The sequence below is a fragment of the Halichoeres trimaculatus genome, unplaced genomic scaffold (assembly GCF_033239565.1).
Source record: "Halichoeres trimaculatus isolate MK-OKI-2021-1 unplaced genomic scaffold, fHalTri1.1 fHalTri1_scaffold_16, whole genome shotgun sequence".
In the NCBI taxonomy this organism is placed as follows: domain Eukaryota; kingdom Metazoa; phylum Chordata; class Actinopteri; order Labriformes; family Labridae; genus Halichoeres; species Halichoeres trimaculatus.
Window position 1 is genome coordinate 26,126,889 of NW_027437194.1, and position 18,976 is coordinate 26,145,864.

Below are 18,976 nucleotides of genomic sequence, written 5' to 3' on the forward strand. Positions count from 1 at the left end.
TTCTTGATTCCTGCAGTTGAAAAGCACTTTTTGTGTAGAAATGAACCATTCTTTAGTCATGCCAAAGTTTGATGAAAGAGTCAGTTTGAGAGCCTCCAGAGTCAGAAAATGTGTGAACAGCTAATGCTTCGACTCCAAGAAGAGAATTGTGAAATAACGAGAGACAGAAGCACTTCAAACCTACAAAACCTTCAAAACTTGACTCAAACATGATTTCAGTAGATTTAAAAACAGAACTGGGGTTGCAGAGTAACACACACAGCGGAAGCAAACAGGAGAAGGTCGGGACTGACAAAGCAAGCACACACACATTCATCTTCTGTTTTTCACCCTCTTCTTTTCTGATGCACAGTTAAAGCCACACTTTAGAAGAGGGTGAAACAAAAACCTTCTCACCATGGGGACGGTTCAAACATTTCTGTGAAAGAGTAAAGTAAGCGAGGAGGTTTCGTTGTTCAATGTCAGAATGATCTATAAAGTGTGAGTTTTACTCTTTTGTAATCCTTAAGTTAACGTTTTTGTTAATGTTTCATACGCTTATGTCCCATTAATAAGGCATAAAAGCACAAAGCCAGCCTATAAATGAAAGGATGCCAGAGTGAACAACCTCTTTGTCTCACTTGCCTTTAATGACCTTTGTAGAAGCTCAACTGTCAGTGAATAAAAAGTCAGTTTGTCAAAACGAATACTCCTCCAGGTTTTCAGATTATACCCTGAGAAATTATGCGAATTGTGCACCGTTTGATTATTTTTGACTAACTTGGCTCCAGTTCAGTCAAACGTTATCATGTTCTCTCCAGAGGTAACTCCAAGCAGCTGCAGTGAGCCTGACAAACCACTCACAGAGAAACAAATATCACTGTCAGTGTGCACAAATTTTTCACTAAGGGTAAATAAACCCTGTTTTTAAAAACATTTCACGGACTCTCAGCTCAGGAGTCTGCAACCAGTCTTAAAACCAAGCGGCAACCTCCGGTCTAAGAATATGAGACAATGTTGAAGTGCTAAAATCTGCTGTTTCTCAAGAGTCCACTTGAGGCTGGCTCCTTTTAAATGCTTGCGACAAAAGTTACACTGAAGAACTTCTTTAATTCTGTTGTAATTTTGGCAGCTATTTTAATTTTAGTCTTTGTTCTAGTCACATTTTAGTCTTTTTACCTTTGTAGTTTTAGGCCTTGCACACGCGTAGCCAGTTATTTTAAAAAAACAAAATCCCTCTTCGTTCGTTTTTTAAAATGCTTTTCTTCACAACCACCGGACCAAATCTGCTGGTGAGTGCAGTTTAAAGCGCGCTGAGCTTATATTTGGCAGTGTTTTACAGACATGAAACCCATACCATCCAGTCAGGATGAACCCCCGTTACTCATCTGTGTCTACACAAAACTACGAAACCAGTCTTTTTTAAATCTTCACCTTGGCCGGAGTTTTCAGAAAACATCATTTTTAGTGACGTAAAACTGCAGTTTTGTGTGGCTGACAGACCTAAACATACAAAAATAAATGCAGTTTCCCAAATACCTGGCTACATGTGGGGACAGCATTTGTCTATATACACTTTTACTTGTAGTCGACATTTTTTCTCTTTAATTTCATTCATGGAGCAGTCCATAGATTGGTGTTAAAGCTCTACCAAGTGTCTAAATTTGCAACATTTTCCCTTTCCTCCAAAAGTGTTGCTGCTGTGATGTCTGCTGATCTAAAGAGGAAAAAAGGTCATTACACACAGATTAAAAGAGTCGTAGCAGAATGATTCTTACTCCAAGTCAAATACAAAATAAGAAAATGCTCTTCCTGTGGAAACTGTGGCTTTTTTAAAATCTAAAATCAGAGTGCAACAGACTCAATACAAGGATTGTGTTTCACTTTTACGATGGTCCTGAAATGCACCTGTAGTGACAGACACACTTTGGACAGACAGCCTTACCAAAGGATCGCAAAACTGGGACAGATGAAGCTGAAGACACTGAGCTATTAACAGCAACAAAAAACATGAATACACAAACATTGAATATTAAATCTAAAAATAGAAAAATGAAAAAAAAAAAAAAAAAATGTCAGACCAGGAGCTGGTTGTAATTTTCTTACTAACCTATACTGAGGGTTAAAATCATCACTGAAAAGGAAAAAGTTAAATGTAGGAGGTAAGGACTTGTCTCCTAGGCACACCTGCGGCAGGTAAAAGACCAAGCTAACACAGCTAGCTCAGCTAACTCAGTGAACCTGATACAGGTATTTATTTTGACTGTTTAGAGGGAAATTTCATGGATACTGAATGTCTGACCAACAATTTCAAACAAATCATGTGTTCATTTGTGTTTTTATCATCCATGTGCTGCTTTAGCTTGTTTCCATCATAAAGAAATGGGTCATTGGAGAACATTTATCATTGTAATCTCGGTAAATGAAACAGACACTGCATTAATTCTCTACGCCCAAATACTAATCTCTAAACTGCCATCATTCTCAGCTCCATAAACAAGGTTTTATGAAGTTTGAAATACAAAAATAACATGTTATAGTTTCGATTGACAGTGTGAAGGCTGCTTTCGTAACCTGATGAATCAATACCTAAAAATTTGTATTTCATGTGTTCCACCACCTGTGCACACATGCATCCTCAGAGAACTCATTGTTGTACCTTATTTGGCTGCTTTGCGCTGGAGGTCACAGAGTTGGCCTCGCCAAGAGCAGAGAATGATCTGGGTCTGTGATCAGGGATGGACGCTGGTAGGGAGACGGGCTCTTTGGTCAGGGAGCCGTACACATTACTGTGGGAGCCCAGCAGGCGGAGGGCGCTGGGAGGTGAAAGGTCAGAGGCAGATGGAGCTTTGCCCAGAGGTATCTCAGGAATACTGAAGAGGTGCACGGTGAGGAAAATACCCCAGACCAGAGCTGAGAAGAAGTAGATGACTTGGTATTCAGAGCCCAGCAGTTTGCCGATTACAGAGTGGCCCCAGTCCATCGCTCCCACCAGGTAGCCAAAGGCTCCACCGAGACCTGAAAGAGAGGTGTGAAAGAGACAGCTGATTGGACACAGCAGAGAAGGAGCTGGTTCTGAAATGGCATGCTTTTTATTCTGGCATCCAGAAAAACATATTTATTTCACATGGCACACCTGAAGTCAGGCCTGGGGATTATTTTCATATAGCCCTCAGCTTTTATCTGACAAAATAATAACTATGACACTGAAATGAATCATGTTCATAGAGGTGCACATTTATATTTTCTGTCAAGGTCAGAAACCAAACCGACATCTCATTAAAGTACACTTGGATTGTGCATAGGCTATCAACCATGATGAGACTTAAAAAATACACATTAGAGGACATAAGACATTAAAGACATTATTAAAATGCAGGATAAGAAACATTTGGGGTTAGAATTGTTTTTCTTTGTAGGTCAAAATTGTCTGAGTATGAAAAAAATCCTGATAAAATCGAGATCCTGATCCTGCCATAAAAAAATCTGGACATATTTCCCTACATTGCTCCCTAATGGAGAACATGTTCCTCGGTCAGAGGCAGAGTTTGCTGATGTTTACACAACCTAGCAGAAAACTGACCACTGATCATCAGGGATCAAGAGACAATCAGTGTTGGGAAAAGCAGTTCTTTTGTGCAATGGATGAGTAGAATCAGTGCAATAAAGTGATTTCTTGAAAACAATTCTTCATGTGACTCTCTGGCTGCCGCAGTCCTGGGCTCTGGGCTTGGCAAGCCCTAGGTTCCCCCTGCCCTGGGAGGTCTGGGGAAACTGGGGTGAAGCTTTCCTTCCGTAGGGGAGCTCTCTTCTCTCCAGTCCTACTTCACCCCGCAACACCTCATTCCCCTGCTCCTCCAACCACCCACACACTTAGGACCTTGGGGTGCATGCTCGTCAGGTGTGGTGGAGGGGTCCTTCGGGGCCACTTCTGCTTCATCCAACTAGGACTTGCTCCTCAGTTTCAATTGCACTTAGCCATCACTACATGGTACCAACACTACTCAACATACTCACAGGGCCTTGGGGGTCAGGACAAGTGGTAAATGGTGGGCGGGGTTCTCCAGGCTAACCACATGGAGGGGTACATTTTTTTTTAACTGCTTTTGGAACACAAACATCTACCCACTACGGAGAGGTAGGGTGGAATAGGAAGGTATTTTCTCCCTTCCTACCTCCTGGGATATGTCACAACCTGGGCAACTGGTGACCTCCAATGATCACCTGGGTATGTTTAAGTGCGTTGTGTTAGTGTTATTGTAATGTAGTGTTGTTATGTTGTGCTGCTGTGTTGTTGCATTGACCAACCTCGTTGTGTTGTTGTGTTGATTAGTAGGTGTTGATGGGCAGTGTGTATTGAGTGGCATGCCCCTGTTTGTATCTGGTGTGTGGGTGTCTGGGGCCTGGTGTCCTTTGGCCTACTCCAAGGGGGGAGAGGGCGGATGAGGGTTTGGGTTTTCGGGGATGATTGGTGGGCTTGGGTATGGAGGGGAGGGGGAGGTGTTGGGATGGGGGAGGTATGATGGAGGGAGGTTTGGTCTTGGGGAGGGGATCTCTGTGCTCTCGGGAGTCTTGCCGGGGGTGATGGGGACGGGTGCAGACTAGCAGTTGGTGGCTGTCTGGGCTGGTCCTGTCCCTCCAGGTCCCGGGCCAGGCCCTCCTTTTGTGGGGGTGGGTGGCCTTTGGGCTCACAGGGCCTAGATCTTGCTCCCTACATATGATCCGGGGCCTGGCATCTAGTGGGGCCTGTGGGCCTCAGACCCAGGGCCCTCACCCTACAGTGTTGGGGGTCTGCCTCCTCTCTCCGCCTCCCACTGAGTCGGCGTGTTGCTGTCTCGTTGATGGACTGTCTGGGTTCTGTGCTCTTTGGTGGCTGCAAGGTGCTTGGTTTTGGGGGTCCTCTCTGTGGGTGTCTGGCTCTTGGAGGCAGCAGGGTTACATCTGCATGATCACTCCTTGGTATGATCAACACAAAACAAAACTAACCCCAGTAACCTGCACTCCCACCCATGCCTCTACATCTGTAGGTAAGTGTGTGTGTATATATACATTTAAATGTATATATATTGATAATTGTCGTTGCTGTGCTCACTTCTGCTCATGATCTCTCCAGTTCATTTCTCCACAGGTGCGTCTTGTGATTATGATGTCAAAGACCTCAGGATACTGTCTCTTTTCAGGCTCAGCAGCTTGTTGTTTGGTTGTTCTGTCTGTAGTCATTTGCTCAGTTGTTGTGGTTGCGCTCTACTGTTGTTTTGTTGTTCCTCTCTCCCTCTCTGTCTAGTCTCTTCTCTCTCTACACTCTTTTCATCTGTCACTGTCTCTTTTCTGTTATCACCCTGGTCCGGTCAAGCAGTAATCTTTTAACTTGGCAATATAAAGAAAAAAGAAATGACAAAACACTCATAAAAAGTATTGCTTAAAACTCAAGAGGAGCTTTACACACAAAGGTCTCCTCTTGGCAAAATAAATGAGGTCTGCACAATACACAGCCAGACCACAATTCTGTTGTTGAGATGCTGGACAGGACAAGTTAAAAAAAAGAGAGAGAAAAAAAAATTAGTTCACTGGATCGTTCAGTAATTCTCTGCAGCTCTGCCTGTGAATCAGAATTTAATTAACTCAAACCTGACTGAACGTGGACTTATGCTCATGGTGGTACTGAGAACAGCTGGTGGTGAATAATGAATGAATAGCCAATGAGCTGAGGATTTAGAGGGATATAACTATGGTTTTTAAACTGAGAGCTGCCAAAACAATCATATATTTTTCCCTCAGTAAACAAATCACTCACTGACTGACTGACTGACTGAATGACTGACTGAATGACTGACTGACTGAATGTGAACATGAAAGACTATGAGTCACTGACTTCAGTCTCTCTCACACACACACACACACACACACACACACACACACACACACACACACACTGCGCTGACTGAAACACGCTCGAATAGAGACCATTGCTAGTAGATGTTAAAGCTGTCAGCTGAGTGATATCAAGTCGGATATATGAGCCATTTGCAAAATAACAGCAGCCATTAAGCACAAACAGTTTTGCGACACCTTAATGTTGAATAAGAAGAGGGAAATGGAGGGGTGGGCTTGAAAGATGCAGGCCCCCCAGCCAACTCCATCAATCTAAAGAGAGACAATAGTTGTGAGAGAGGAGAGTTTGACTGAAGATGAAATGAGTGAATCTTTTCAGTAAGTGAATCAGTTAATTCACCCAGGTCATTCATTCATTTTGAACAAATTGTTTACAAATGATGCATCACTGGAGGTTTGATTTTATCAGTAATGCTGAAACAAGTATGTATGACCCCACTTAGTGACTGATTTTTACAGAAACACCAAATGGAGCATTCATATGTTAAGTTCCCGGTTAATGAATATGTCAGTAAGTGCTGCTGGCTGTTCTCATGAAATCAAACACGACCCAAAGAAGTTTGGTTTATGAAGTGACAGTGATTCAGAGGGGTAAGGTCTCAGGTGAGAATAAAATAAGAAGGATTGTTTGGGGTCTGCTAAGTGTCACTTATTGTCACATGAGGGATTAAGAAAGTTGCATGAATCTAAACCTAATCTGGCATAATCTGAATCCAAGACACGCTGCATCAGAATGTATGTGAAAGGTTGTCTGTCTCCGTGTGTCAACCAGGGGCATCGCCATGGGTGGGATGGGTTTATATAGTTTTTAGAAATTAGTTTTAAAGAGGAAAATTATAAAATTGTGTCACTTTACGCTCTGTTTGTTATTGTTGGATGCCCTATCTTTGTTAAATGGGCCAAGTTTGGCAATCTTGTAGCCTGTTGGTAAAAATGATATAACTCATTGAACCCCATGTTATACTGGTAGGAAAAAAGAATGTATTTGGGAAAGGCTGTAGATTTTTGTCTCTATTTGGCTGTGGTTAATATTGCGTCTCTTACAGCCTATAATACATGAAAAGTTAAGGTGGCGCAGCCCATTTGTGTGATAAGATCACTACACTTTGGCCAGTACCGTTGAGAGCCATCACTGTCTGATGCACAAGAATTTTTTTTAATCAAATATCAAAGAATCAAAGCAACCAAATCTATTAACTCTTGTAATTTAAGGCCCACCCAAAATTGGTTTTGCCCACCCAAAATTGAAATCCTGGCTCCGCCCCTGGTGGCAACCCTGTGAATGACTGGTGATAAGTCTGGGGTGTACCCTACCCTTTGCCCCAAAGACAGCTAGGATAGCCTCCAGCCATCCACCATGACCCTGAACAGGATAGCAGCAAAGGATGGATGGATGGATGGATGGATGGATGGATGGATGGATGGATGGATGTTTTCTCAAGGGTTTCAAGTTTCAACTTGAGCTGTGATAAGGTTTCCACACAATGCTTCTGCATTTCCTTTGCAGTTTCAACCAAGTGAAGCTGCTATAGAGCACGCAGAGCACAGCATCATCATCATCAAATATCATGGTCACAACACTATGGGAGAAGCAGAAGTACCAGAGGACAGAAACAGTAGGTGCCAGCTTTTCTGTCCTCTGCTTCTCTGGGATCAGAGGTAACATTTGTAGAACTACTTCTATAAGGCCAGCCTTCGGCGAGGAGGATAAAAGGCCTTATAATCAGAGACTGTATATGCACGAACTCTTCTCTACGCAAAGAGCTTGTTTAAAAGACACGGCACTGCTGGAAAAATAAGGGCTTATCTTACTCATTCACTGACTTCCTGACTTGTCTCCAGGTAACCATCTCCGCAGACAAAGGGCACAAATCATCACAAAATGCTGGAGCCGGGGAGAGATGATCATCTGTCATTATTTTTGACTGGGGACAAATTTGTTTCTTTACTCTTTTTAAAGAAAAAGAAAAACACTCCTAAGAACATCTTCAGTGCTTGTTTCCGGGCGCTTGCTCATACGGTGTTTCAGGGCTGCAGTAGATGTTGTACCTCTCAGCAGTTTTCATTATTAGCCCCCTCTTCATAACTGGAAATAGATACTTAAACGCTGTGACCTGACCTTGTCAAGGAGGTGAGGAACCCTCAGCCCTTACCTGACATGCAGCTCAAGAGCAAACACTGGTCTTTATGCCCCAGATGAGAGGACATGGAAAAAGAAGATGCTAACATGTTAGCCTGTGCTTTACAGCACATGAAGAGGCTGCTTTTAATCAAACTCTATTCTTTTAAACAGTTTGGCTGTGAGATGAGCTCGTAGATCACCTCCGATTTCATGTTGCAAGGAGTGGAAAGTACAATTAAGTCTGTGCTGTAAAGTTCATTCATTTTACAACATGGAAATGTAGAATTTTATACAAATTAACCCTTCTTCTTCTTCTTCTTTTTTTTTTTTTTTTTTTTTACATTTGTTCAGTTATGGATGAAATATACAAATGAAAATAGTATTTGGTTTGGAAGATATTTTATGACCTTACTGACAGTGTTTAACAACTACTCAGGGGATCTAAGCCTCCAGTTTGGAAATCACCACTCTCAGGTAGGTAGGTAAGGTAAAGTAGGTCTCAAATCCAGGGGATGAAGGCATAAAAAGTGAAAAAAGTCTAATTAAGCAGCTTGTAAACATTTAGATACCTGTTGAATTCGACAGATCTGTGCAGTGATTTATAGCTTGTAGGACTGCGAATAACAGTGAAGGGTTATTTTTTCATCCATTGAGAAACAATGAAAACAGTATGACGCATAAATGCCAAAGGACACATATTTCAGTCATGGGCAAACAAATATCACCACTCACATAAACTGTGCAGATTACACTTCCTGTTGCCTTCAACATAAGGTCATGCAGTGAAGCAGGAGGCACCTCTGGAGTCACGCTGTCCTTTGTGTTAGCATCAACATAATATTAACTTTAGAGTCTTATATTTGATTCAAGAACCTCTTCACCTTTCTTTCTGTAACTGCTTTTTGCTTTTAAGTACTAAATCTTCAGTGGAATAACTCTGGGCTTATTATTAATGCAGGGTACAACAGTCTTTTCATGTGACTCACTTTGGATTAAAAAGAAAAATGAAAGATTAGAAAAATTGGGACAGGGGTTAGACTCAGTAAGGAGAAGCTTGACATTTTCAATGAATTCAGAAAGTATCCCTCACACTTATTCAGTTTTGATACAAGTTTTTACCCTGATACTTCCAATATTAATGAAAAATTCAAAGTGCATTGTGACTGAGATGCTGACGGTTACCACATTAAGCATGTTAGTTTACCACAATACATAAAACACTTAAGGCTTAGCACAAAAAGTAAAAACCGCTGACCCTAGACTGTTTAATTATGGGCCCAGGATTTGTGACATCACCTGTTTGTTTCTGGTTTAAGATCTGAAGCCTATCATAGAAGTGTGACATTGAAAAACTCAACCTAGCTTTGTTTAAGTTAGCCACGCCCATATTTGGGAAAACTCGTAAATTTTATTACTTAACACCGCCGTCAAGCATGAACCACTTGAAAATGAGTTATTCAGGCTGAAATTTTCTCTGAACTAGGCTGTAAACTTGTTTATTTTTACCGTAAAGATCATCGTTACTGAACTGGTGTACCGTGGTTTCTGGTGCTTCTGCAGCCAGCCTCAAGTGGACACTCAATGAACTGCAGTTTTTAACACTTGTCACACAAGTTTCATATCTTAAGACCTAAGGTTGCCATTTGCAGCTGACATTAGTAATCTAAAAAACATAGAATTTGACCAGCAAAAATGTTGGTCTACAGATGATGCTAGACAGGAGGGAGGCTCAAAGCAACACCTCATTTCTAATATGATCCCAGTCAACAAAATGCTTCAAACTCTGCTTTAGAAACAGACAGGTGATGTCACAGAGTCTATGTCCATTTATTTCACAGGCTATGGATTTACTCAAAGGGAACCAATGGTTTACCACACTAGCAAAACATGTCAAATGTTTTCCTCTGTGGATGTTACTTAATAAAAGGGGACCTTGTGGTGTATCCTCTGGGAGCCAACCAAGGGCAAATCAGAGAGCTGAAGAGTACAGAAAAATGATTTTATCGGAAGAGTGCATCCACTGAAGGTGAATATTTAGCACATTTAGCCTGTTAGCTCTGTGTGTTAGCTTGGCTTTAGTTAAACTATTGCTAACTCAAAAAAGCAGTGGGAACAATTATTATTCATAAATAATCAAGTTCCATCTGTTAGGGACAGTGAATTATTGTAAATTCGTACTTGACGAACTGAATTGGTTGAAGTTTCCACCCAAAGATGTGCTGGATGAAAAAATGCTCTCCAGGGTTGAGTTTTAGGCCAACTGAAGAGCTACAAAAACTACAAAGGAGCCCACAACAATCTGAGCTCCTCCCTCCCCAAACCTCACATACCAGCCATGGCAGCAGCGTCTAAGGAGTCATGTGCCTGGCCTCTGTCTCTCTCAGCCCAGACCCATGACTGCAGCGCATGACTAGCTCAGGGCTGGATTACAGCCTGACCAGCATGCTCACACCACTCGGTGCCTGCTGACAGCTGAGCACACTACTGACAAACACAAAAAAATTACACATCTTACACTGCGTGATCTGGTGTGTTCTCTAATGCTTTAAATACAGTTAAAAATGTTTTTTTTTTTTCTTCTTTTTTTTCCCTTTTTTTTTTTTTAAGTATTTTTAAAAGTTCAAACTTCAGCTGAGTATCTGTAAAGTTTACTCTATAAACCTATAAAATGAGTGATTATACTTTCTATAGACTGACATAATTATCATGGGACTAATTTCACTATCAATTTAAAGGCTAGGAAAACAGACTGAAAAAACTATAGTTTTCAAATCCTTGAGTTCAAAATGTAAAATAATGTTTCCAGCGCCCACAAAGAACAGAGCCCTCAGGATCATCAAGAACCACAGTCACACTCCTCAATGTGCAATCCTACCAGAGAATGATGTATATTAATATTCTTCAATGTACTGAACTTTGGATAAACTAAAATTTACTTCACCTGGGAGAATGTAATCATTTGTTGTAATTAAAGTTAAAACTGAATCTAAAAGACACTAAAATGTGCCTTGATGTTTTTATTAAGGCTGTAAAAAGGTTTAAAATGCTCTATGTCAGATTGCTTTGGCCCCTTTTTCCAGCAGAACATAAACTTGAGATTTTAACATCCAGTAAATTATTATTGCACATGGTATGGAAATATTAGCAGCATAAAAGAAGAGAAAAACACTCACACACACACACACACACACACACACACACACACACACACACACACACACACACACAAAAAAAAAGATGAAAATTATTATGTTAGGAGTTTAGTAAGACAGAACACTGACACTGACTGACAGTACAGCTTCTCAGCTCTTACAGTGTGTACCCACCGAAAGCGTTGCAAACTTTTGCCACGTTGATATTACATACAAAGTCAATTTAAAACCGTGAATTGATGCTGCGTCAGGGCGAGCATAGAGCGGCGTCAAGCATTCAAGTGTTGAGCGGTGAGCATTTCCAGCAAAAAACGCTCGCTGCTCATCGTTCAATGCTTGACGCTCGAGTTGAAATAATTGAACTTTTTGAGCAAGCGAGCGTCTTGACGCGCCGGGACAGCCTATCAGCGTGAAGATCGTCACATAGTTGTGACACCACACACACCAAACATAGGTAGAGCTACACAGCTAGCTACACAAACATAGGAGACAGATGGACAGGCGCTCCACAGCTGGAATAGAGAGCCTGTAGTTGGTATCCAGGCGGGAGACCAACCCTGGATAGCAGGTCTTCTAACTGGGCAACAGTCAGCCTGAAGTATCGCTGGAACCGGCCGTCGTCCAGACGCAGCTCCTGCAAGAGACGGTGGAACTCACGAGCTCACACCGTCTCTGTAGGATAGCGTGCATCCAGTACCGATGTCGGCGCCTAGCCCGTAGCTGACTTCCTGACAGCAGGTACAGAGCAGCGGTGGTGGTGATCGGAGCCATGCTCGACAATGAAATGATGATGGTGGACTGTTCGTGCAATTTCTTGACGCGCGAATACATTCGATCTCAACGCTTTCGGTGGGTACGCAACATTAGTCAGTGTTCTGACATTTTTAAGATTGGGCAAAGACTCGAGGAGTTACAACCGCTACACATTTTCTTGATACTTTCTTGCTCTTGCGTTGCGGGGCAGTGCCACATGCTTGTGATTACTGTACTGAATCATATATCACTGGAAAGCACAAATTGTTTGGTTTTTGAATGTTTGAAATGTTTGAATTTTCTTATGGTGCAAATGATAAAGTTACAGTAATAACACTAGTGCAAGATAAATGTACCGTTGACGCTATCACAGTAGGTTAAGGATTGAAGGGTATTAATAATGTACCTCTTGCATATAAGACAAAAAACAGAGGCAGTGCTGTAAGAGGCGGTGTTCGGTGAGGCAGTAAAATACATCCCAAAAGTTCCACCATTGTTATTTCTTCTCCTTTTCTTGCTAAAGCTTTGAATCAGGTAGTAACAGCAACACTGTCCCCATGGTTTCTGGTGGTAGAGCTTTGTTTGGTCACAGACAGAAGAGCTATAAAGAAGGCTATGTCCATATCGGTATGTAACATTGAGCAAAAATGAGCCTTTAATCTGGGACTATGGTTCCGTGTCATTACGCTAACATAGTTGCTAACTGTGTCTGATCAGCTAAGAAAAATTTACTAATTATTAATGTTCACTGTGGAGAGCTAGCCAGTTAATGTAGTCACTAACTGCTTCCTTTATTGTTTAGAGAAGCCAGGCTAGCATTGTTGCTAAGGCTTGACATTAACTTTTTTGCTCACCAGCCACTGTGGCTAGTGGTATCCCTCGGTTACTAGCCACTCAGTATTTTCACTGGCCACATTTTGTTGTTGGATAATTATGTTCAATATGATTAAAGCTGATGATGATATGCTAAAGTTTACTTAAAAAAGATTTACAACCTCTTTAAATGTAAACGACCCCTATGCACACTCAAAACAGCACTACATCAATGTTAAAATCCACAGGTCCTTAATCAGGTATTCAGCTCTGATAAAGTTGTGTGTAACACTGTGCTCCTTTCATATGAAAATATGCAGTCTGTTAAGACATAGTAATTAAAATAGTAGTTTGTCATTGCTTATAATAAAATGGTAAAGGGGATTAATTGAACTGATAAAACTCAGCAAGAGACACTGTCTGCTTAAATATTTATTAACGATTGTAATCAAAAAATCATTTCTTTGTTCATGAGAATGACAATGAAGAGAGGTAAATTAAATTTCCTCAGAGCTTTCATCATCAGAGTCATCTTTTTGCTTGTCTCTCTGCTCCATGTTTGAGATAAAATTCAACCCGCCAAAGTGGCCAGTGGGAGCAGCGGTGTTACCAGCCACTGCCGAAATCCACCCGCATTTGGCCGGTTGGCCGGTGTTAATGTCAAGCCCTGGTTGTTGCTAACTAGGAGCAAACCGGCTAATATATTTGTTCACTGTGACAATCTGTAGTTTTGTACAAGCCAGCCGTCACAATTGTTATTCATAAATGTCTGTTGTTTAAGGCAGGGCACGTAGTGCCTATCATGATTTAAAGCTAGCTTTCTAAACAAAGTTAGCTATTCAAACATTCTGAATAAGTCATGGCACAGCTGCATGGTTGACGAATAATTCTCTCTGGCTTTTTGACTGTGATCAAAACCCCTTTCACAAGCCCACACGGTCATTTGATACAGTGTTGAAACACAAATATTTAATAAAGCAGCTTTCAGTTAAGGAGCTGATAGGCATAATATTCAGTAACAGAACTAATTCTTTGTGCTCCTGTTATATTTCTGTGCACTTTTTTTGTTGGTATTATTTTAAAAAGAATAAAACTTTGTGACAGTCTGTCACAAGTTTATTCTTGACTTGGATTATGCTTCACCTTTCAGTGTTGTCCAGTGCATATTCTGTGCAGGCAATTAAGACGTGTTCAGAAAGGCAGACAGTAATTGAGGTAAATAGATACAAATGTATCACTTAAAACTGTTCTTGGTTGTGAAATAGGGTCAGTCAGTTGAATAATGATATCCCCCAAAAAGCTCTCTTAAACAAGACCATATGCAGATAATGGACCATTTTTATGTAATGATGTAACAACATAACTATTTTCAAGTAAGTCAACAAAGAAAAACTGATAAAATACTCTGACTATCAGGTCTGTCTGTCCTTGTGCTCTCTGAATCACCGAACAGCACGAACTTTTTTTTTCTGATGGTGTGAGCTGTGTGATGGCTGCTAATGGACGCTGGAACTGTTATGATAATGTAGGCTGGCAGTGGTAACCATTTTCTACCATCTGTTTATTACAGAGACTTTTATAAGAATATGTGTGGTACATAAATCCCTCATAAGGTCAAAGAAAAGTAACTCTGCTTCTTGGAAACTGCCGGAGTTCACACAAGTCTTGGCCTGGCATGTATCTCAGTTTGGAGCCAAAGGTTCGGTTCATTTTTGGAACATTTTTCTTTCTTCAGTAACTTGACGAACTTCCCCTTTACTCAGCAGGAGTGCAGCAGGCCCATCTTAGACTCACAAAAACAGGATATAAAAAAATACAATAGAAAAATAGAATAATGCTGCAACCACAACAGACAACACGTTCCAGTACGAGCACTTCACACCCCGACCAACAGAATCACTTTGGACACACACTTCTTGTACCATCCCATGTGTCATTGTCTGAAAAGAAACCTGGAGACAGCAGCACAGCAGCTCCATCCACCAGGATGTTATTACCACCAGCAGACAAAAACTCAGTTCAGCTCTGAGGGTCAAAACATTACAGAGTGCTGTGAAAGAACAACTAAAAGGAAAGCTTCGGCACAAAGAAAGAACTCAAGCTGACAGCAAATCCGCCCCGCTGCATGCTGGAAATACAAAAAGAGTGTGGGTGATTGTGTGAGCTACACACCTGTGAGCAGAGCGTGGTAGTGCAGGCCTCTTTCTTTGTCCTGGTACGAACACACATCGAACAGGTAAGCCTTGATGGGCCCGTCGATGAAGTCAGCGGCGAAGTCAAACAGCACTACGCCGAACATCACCACCACGATGGCCCAGACGCTCTTCAACGACTTATCTGTGACTATCGCTAGAAAAAAAAAAAAAAAAAAACAGAACAAAAAATATTAAAATGATTAAACATAGCAGCCAATCTGGATGTCAAGAGTGAAATTGTCTAATTTTGGTAAGGATGATTGAATTGCAGGGAAAAGAAAAACCATCACACAGAGAAACCTTGAAATGATAGAAATTAAGACAAAGGACCAGACGAACCCCGTCAAAAAATGATCATGTTATAAAACCTGAATCTTCTTTTTGACTACTTTAAGGCTGGAATAGAGATGAGTATTGATGCAATATTATTGATACCAATGCCCTTATCGATTCTGTTTATCCATCTAGTTCTTCATTAAACCAACCATCAATCGCTCCTGTGAATTTTCTCTGTACAAAAAGTAGCTTTGCAGGTTTTCTGTGTTGCGAACAACATAGTGTGAATTTACAATAAAAAAAATACGACATTGGTCACTGGATCTAGGTATCTCTGGCCATAAATAAAAATAAGTAAAAATCACCTGTCAAGTTACGTTGATGTTCTGTTTGTTATATGTTATTGTCCTAAGTAGGACATCTAGTGTCTCAAACAGGTTATGTCAATTGTTTGAGTTATTTGGAACCATGACATAGTAATGAAGCCAGCCATGAGCCTGAATGTAACTTTTCTTTCATTTGCGTGTTAGTATTTTGACATTTAGGGTTTTTTATTGTTGTTATCAAAGATTAATTATGATACGCTTCTCTGATGAAGGTTGAAATTCTGTTGTAAAATAGAAGTTATGTTGATGTATGCTAACTGCTAGCATATGGACGCAATTTCCTTTATAAGTTAGCATTAAGCTATCACTATTTTGTTTATATAGTTTTTGATAAATAAGGAGACATATACTATGTTGAATGTGTTAAATAGGAATCTGGTATGAGAGATAAAGGAACATTTCTTTGTGTGTTCAGTTCTTCAATTAAACTTCAAGCTGAAAATCCTGAATCAGAGTTTTCTTAGGAAACTGTTATATGTATGCTAAGCTAAGATAGCTAAGACAGACCACTCAATGTATGATCCAGGAGCTCAATTCAAATAATCGATAAGGGAATCGTTAAGCACAAAGGCTAACGATGTTGATGGGTTGAAACATTTATTTTCCGTTCTTAACAGGAACCGGTTTTCGATACCCACTCCTAGTCTAGAACAAATCTAAGAGTATTATTAAAGGGACATTCATTCCTTTTATTTTATATTCCAAAAAAAAAAAAAAAAAAAGTTACAGAACAATAAAGACTTGTTCTTATCCTTATGGCGACCAACGTGAGGCTGTTGGACTGAGTTGCTCTAACAATGCAAACATTATGTCACAGGACGCCTGCAGCATTTCCTACGCCCCTGAGAAACGTGGAGAGGTAATCAGCTTACCCCGCCTTCGCCAAAAGAAAGAAATATTTTACAATTCATATGATTATTAAGGAAAAGCCTTTTGGCTTCTTAATAATAAACTCCAGCAACAATTACAGCATTCAACACAGAGAATAAGTGAGTTTTCACAGTGAGTTTTCACAGTGAATAAATGTGTTGTAGTTCATAGCTTTACATGGTTTGGTTAGAAAGGACTTTCTCAGCTTTGAGTGTGGAGAAGAGAAGCAGCCTCTGAAAAGCTTTTTTTGCTCTAGACGTACTTCCAGGTGATAATTCCAGTCATACTCACGGGTTAAATTGAGGGCATATTTCAAGCCCAGTGATTATTAAAGTTTAGAGCCAAATGAGAAAAGCAGGATGGAGTAAGTTCTCAACTGCTTTTTGGGAGATAATACAGCTGCATTGTAAAGTAAAGAAAGGCCCCTTCATAAGGGTACACTGGAATTTTTTTTTCTTTTTCTTTTTTTTTCACTCATCCTGTATTTAAAAGGTCACATGTTCCAATAAAATCAGTTCTTCAAGGTTTTCTCTGTGACTAAACAATGCAACATGAGTTTTTACACTCATTCCTAACCCTCTGTTGGTGCCAGTGGGCATCGGATCAAGGCTACCTTAAAAAGTCACACAATCAACGTGGGTCACAAGTTAATAGCGTGAGTGTAAGAGCCTTTCAGAACTGCATGCCAACACATTTATCAAGGTAAATCTTTCTAAATCTGGGCTGAGCTTGCCACTATTGTTTCTGATAGAAACACAGAGTGAGTAGAAGTTGAATGTGTAGAAAAAAGCCAAAAAAGTTGAAAAGAAAGTTTCAAAAGGGTTGAATCAGGAAGGTAGTAAAATAATAAGTTCTCAAAAGGCAAACAAAGCTTTACCAACATGAAATACTAAAACAAAGTTTGTTTAGATAATTTATCACTCATTCTTTTCCATTTTATCAATGAAAAGGCTCAGTCAGCTACAAAAACTTAAACTTTTTAACATTTTTTTAAATAAAAGACTTCACTCTTTAAAGTCTTCCATTGACCTCCCCTCTCCATTTTTTGACCCTTACCTGAGATGACGGCGTCCCCGTTCAAGAACAAGGTGATCCCCAGCAGCATGAAGATACCAAGAGCCAGGATGTAAGGCCTCCGCCTCCCCCAGGGTGACCGACAGTAGTCGCTGGCTGACCCGATGATGGGCTGGAGCAGGAAGCCCAGGATGGGACTGATCAGCCACACCAGGCTGTACAGGCTGCGAGGAAGACCCACGCTCAGAAGCACTGGTGTGACGAAAGCGGCCTCCACGGCGTAGCAGAATTCCCTTCCAAACATGACCATGCCGTGGAGGATGAGTCGGCCCCTCGAGCGCTTTGGGGGCTCCATGTTTTGGTAGACCACGCTTTCACCGCTGGTCATGTATTCCTCTTTGGAGCCGGTGTAGCCCATTGAGAACTGGTGCAGAGAGTTGCGGATGTGTTTGCCTGGCTCAGGAAGCCGGCAGGGCTGGGGTCTCGCAGACTGGTCCTCTGACAGAAGGGTCATGGTTGAGAGAGAGGGGAAAGAGGGGTGAAAGGAGAAAGGGAGAAGGAAAGGGAGAATAACTCTGGAGCAAAGAGGAGATTTTGGTAAAATGTGACAGAGAAAAAAAGAGTGCTGCTGTTCCTCTCCGGGTCATGCATAAATGGCGAAATGCCCAATCCTAGCACTGGCACCCAGCCTTAGTCCTCAGTCTTAATCCTCCTTCTACTGCATAGCTGAGCAATCAGTCCTATATCCACAGAGCTTTACTTTACATGTGAAGGTCTAAGTGTGCGTCTGGGCCCAACAGAGGGAGAGACTCAGTCAAGAAGAGAGGAAGAAGGGAGGAGTGAAAGAAGTGGGTGTATTTAAGGGATTTACTAATGGTCTCATTATTTCTTCACCCTTCAAAGTGCTGCAGGAAAAACCAGGTGGCCATTCATGAGAGTGTGTGTTGGGGATTATATGCATGTGAGTGTGAGTGATGGTGTGTGGAACACAACTTTACAACTGTGTTTCATTGTTTCCAGGGCTATTAATGATCAGTGACACAGTTTGTATTCTGCTGTCCTCAGTTACCACCTGATTTACTGACCCATCTTTTGTTTATTCAGGGAGTGGAGATACATTTCTGAACTTTGTGTCAGCATAAATAACACTTGACTGGTCTTGGGGTTTTCTAAACTGTCTGAGAACGATGAGTTCACTGTTACCAAATGATCTATAACAGATCATGTTTGTCTGCTTCGGTCTCATGTCTCATGCTTTAAGTTCTGACTCTTTTCAACCATTGAATGGATTTCTGTAAATTATAATCAAGCACAATGAAAACTGACATTGATCAAAACTTTTAACAAGGTTCATACTTCACTGACTTCAAGACTGATCACCATTAAATTTTCTGGTGTCTGCTGACGTTTGTGATCTCCAGGCAAAATATCCAAATCACATAGTTAGAAGCTATATTCTGAATATTCTTGCTGTGTCCAAATCACTGGATTTTTTTTCTCAAATTCAACAATTATTCCTGTAAT

The 18,976-nt window shown here is 41.0% G+C and overlaps 1 protein-coding gene across 1 annotated transcript in view; it reads right to left on the reverse strand.

Annotated features, from left to right (window-relative positions):
• slc45a2 (solute carrier family 45 member 2) overlaps positions 1-18,182 on the reverse strand; it is a 35,094-nt gene extending 16,912 nt beyond the window's left edge. Inside the window, exons 1-3 of the mRNA XM_074690784.1 lie at positions 17,495-18,182; positions 14,884-15,060; positions 2,639-2,997 (exon numbers count right to left, since the gene is read on the reverse strand). Coding sequence (XP_074546885.1) covers positions 2,639-2,997; positions 14,884-15,060; positions 17,495-17,966 — 1,008 coding nt within the window. The 5' untranslated portion in view covers positions 17,967-18,182. The remainder of the gene's footprint in view (positions 1-2,638; positions 2,998-14,883; positions 15,061-17,494) is intronic.
• Positions 18,183-18,976: the final 794 nt, after the last annotated feature.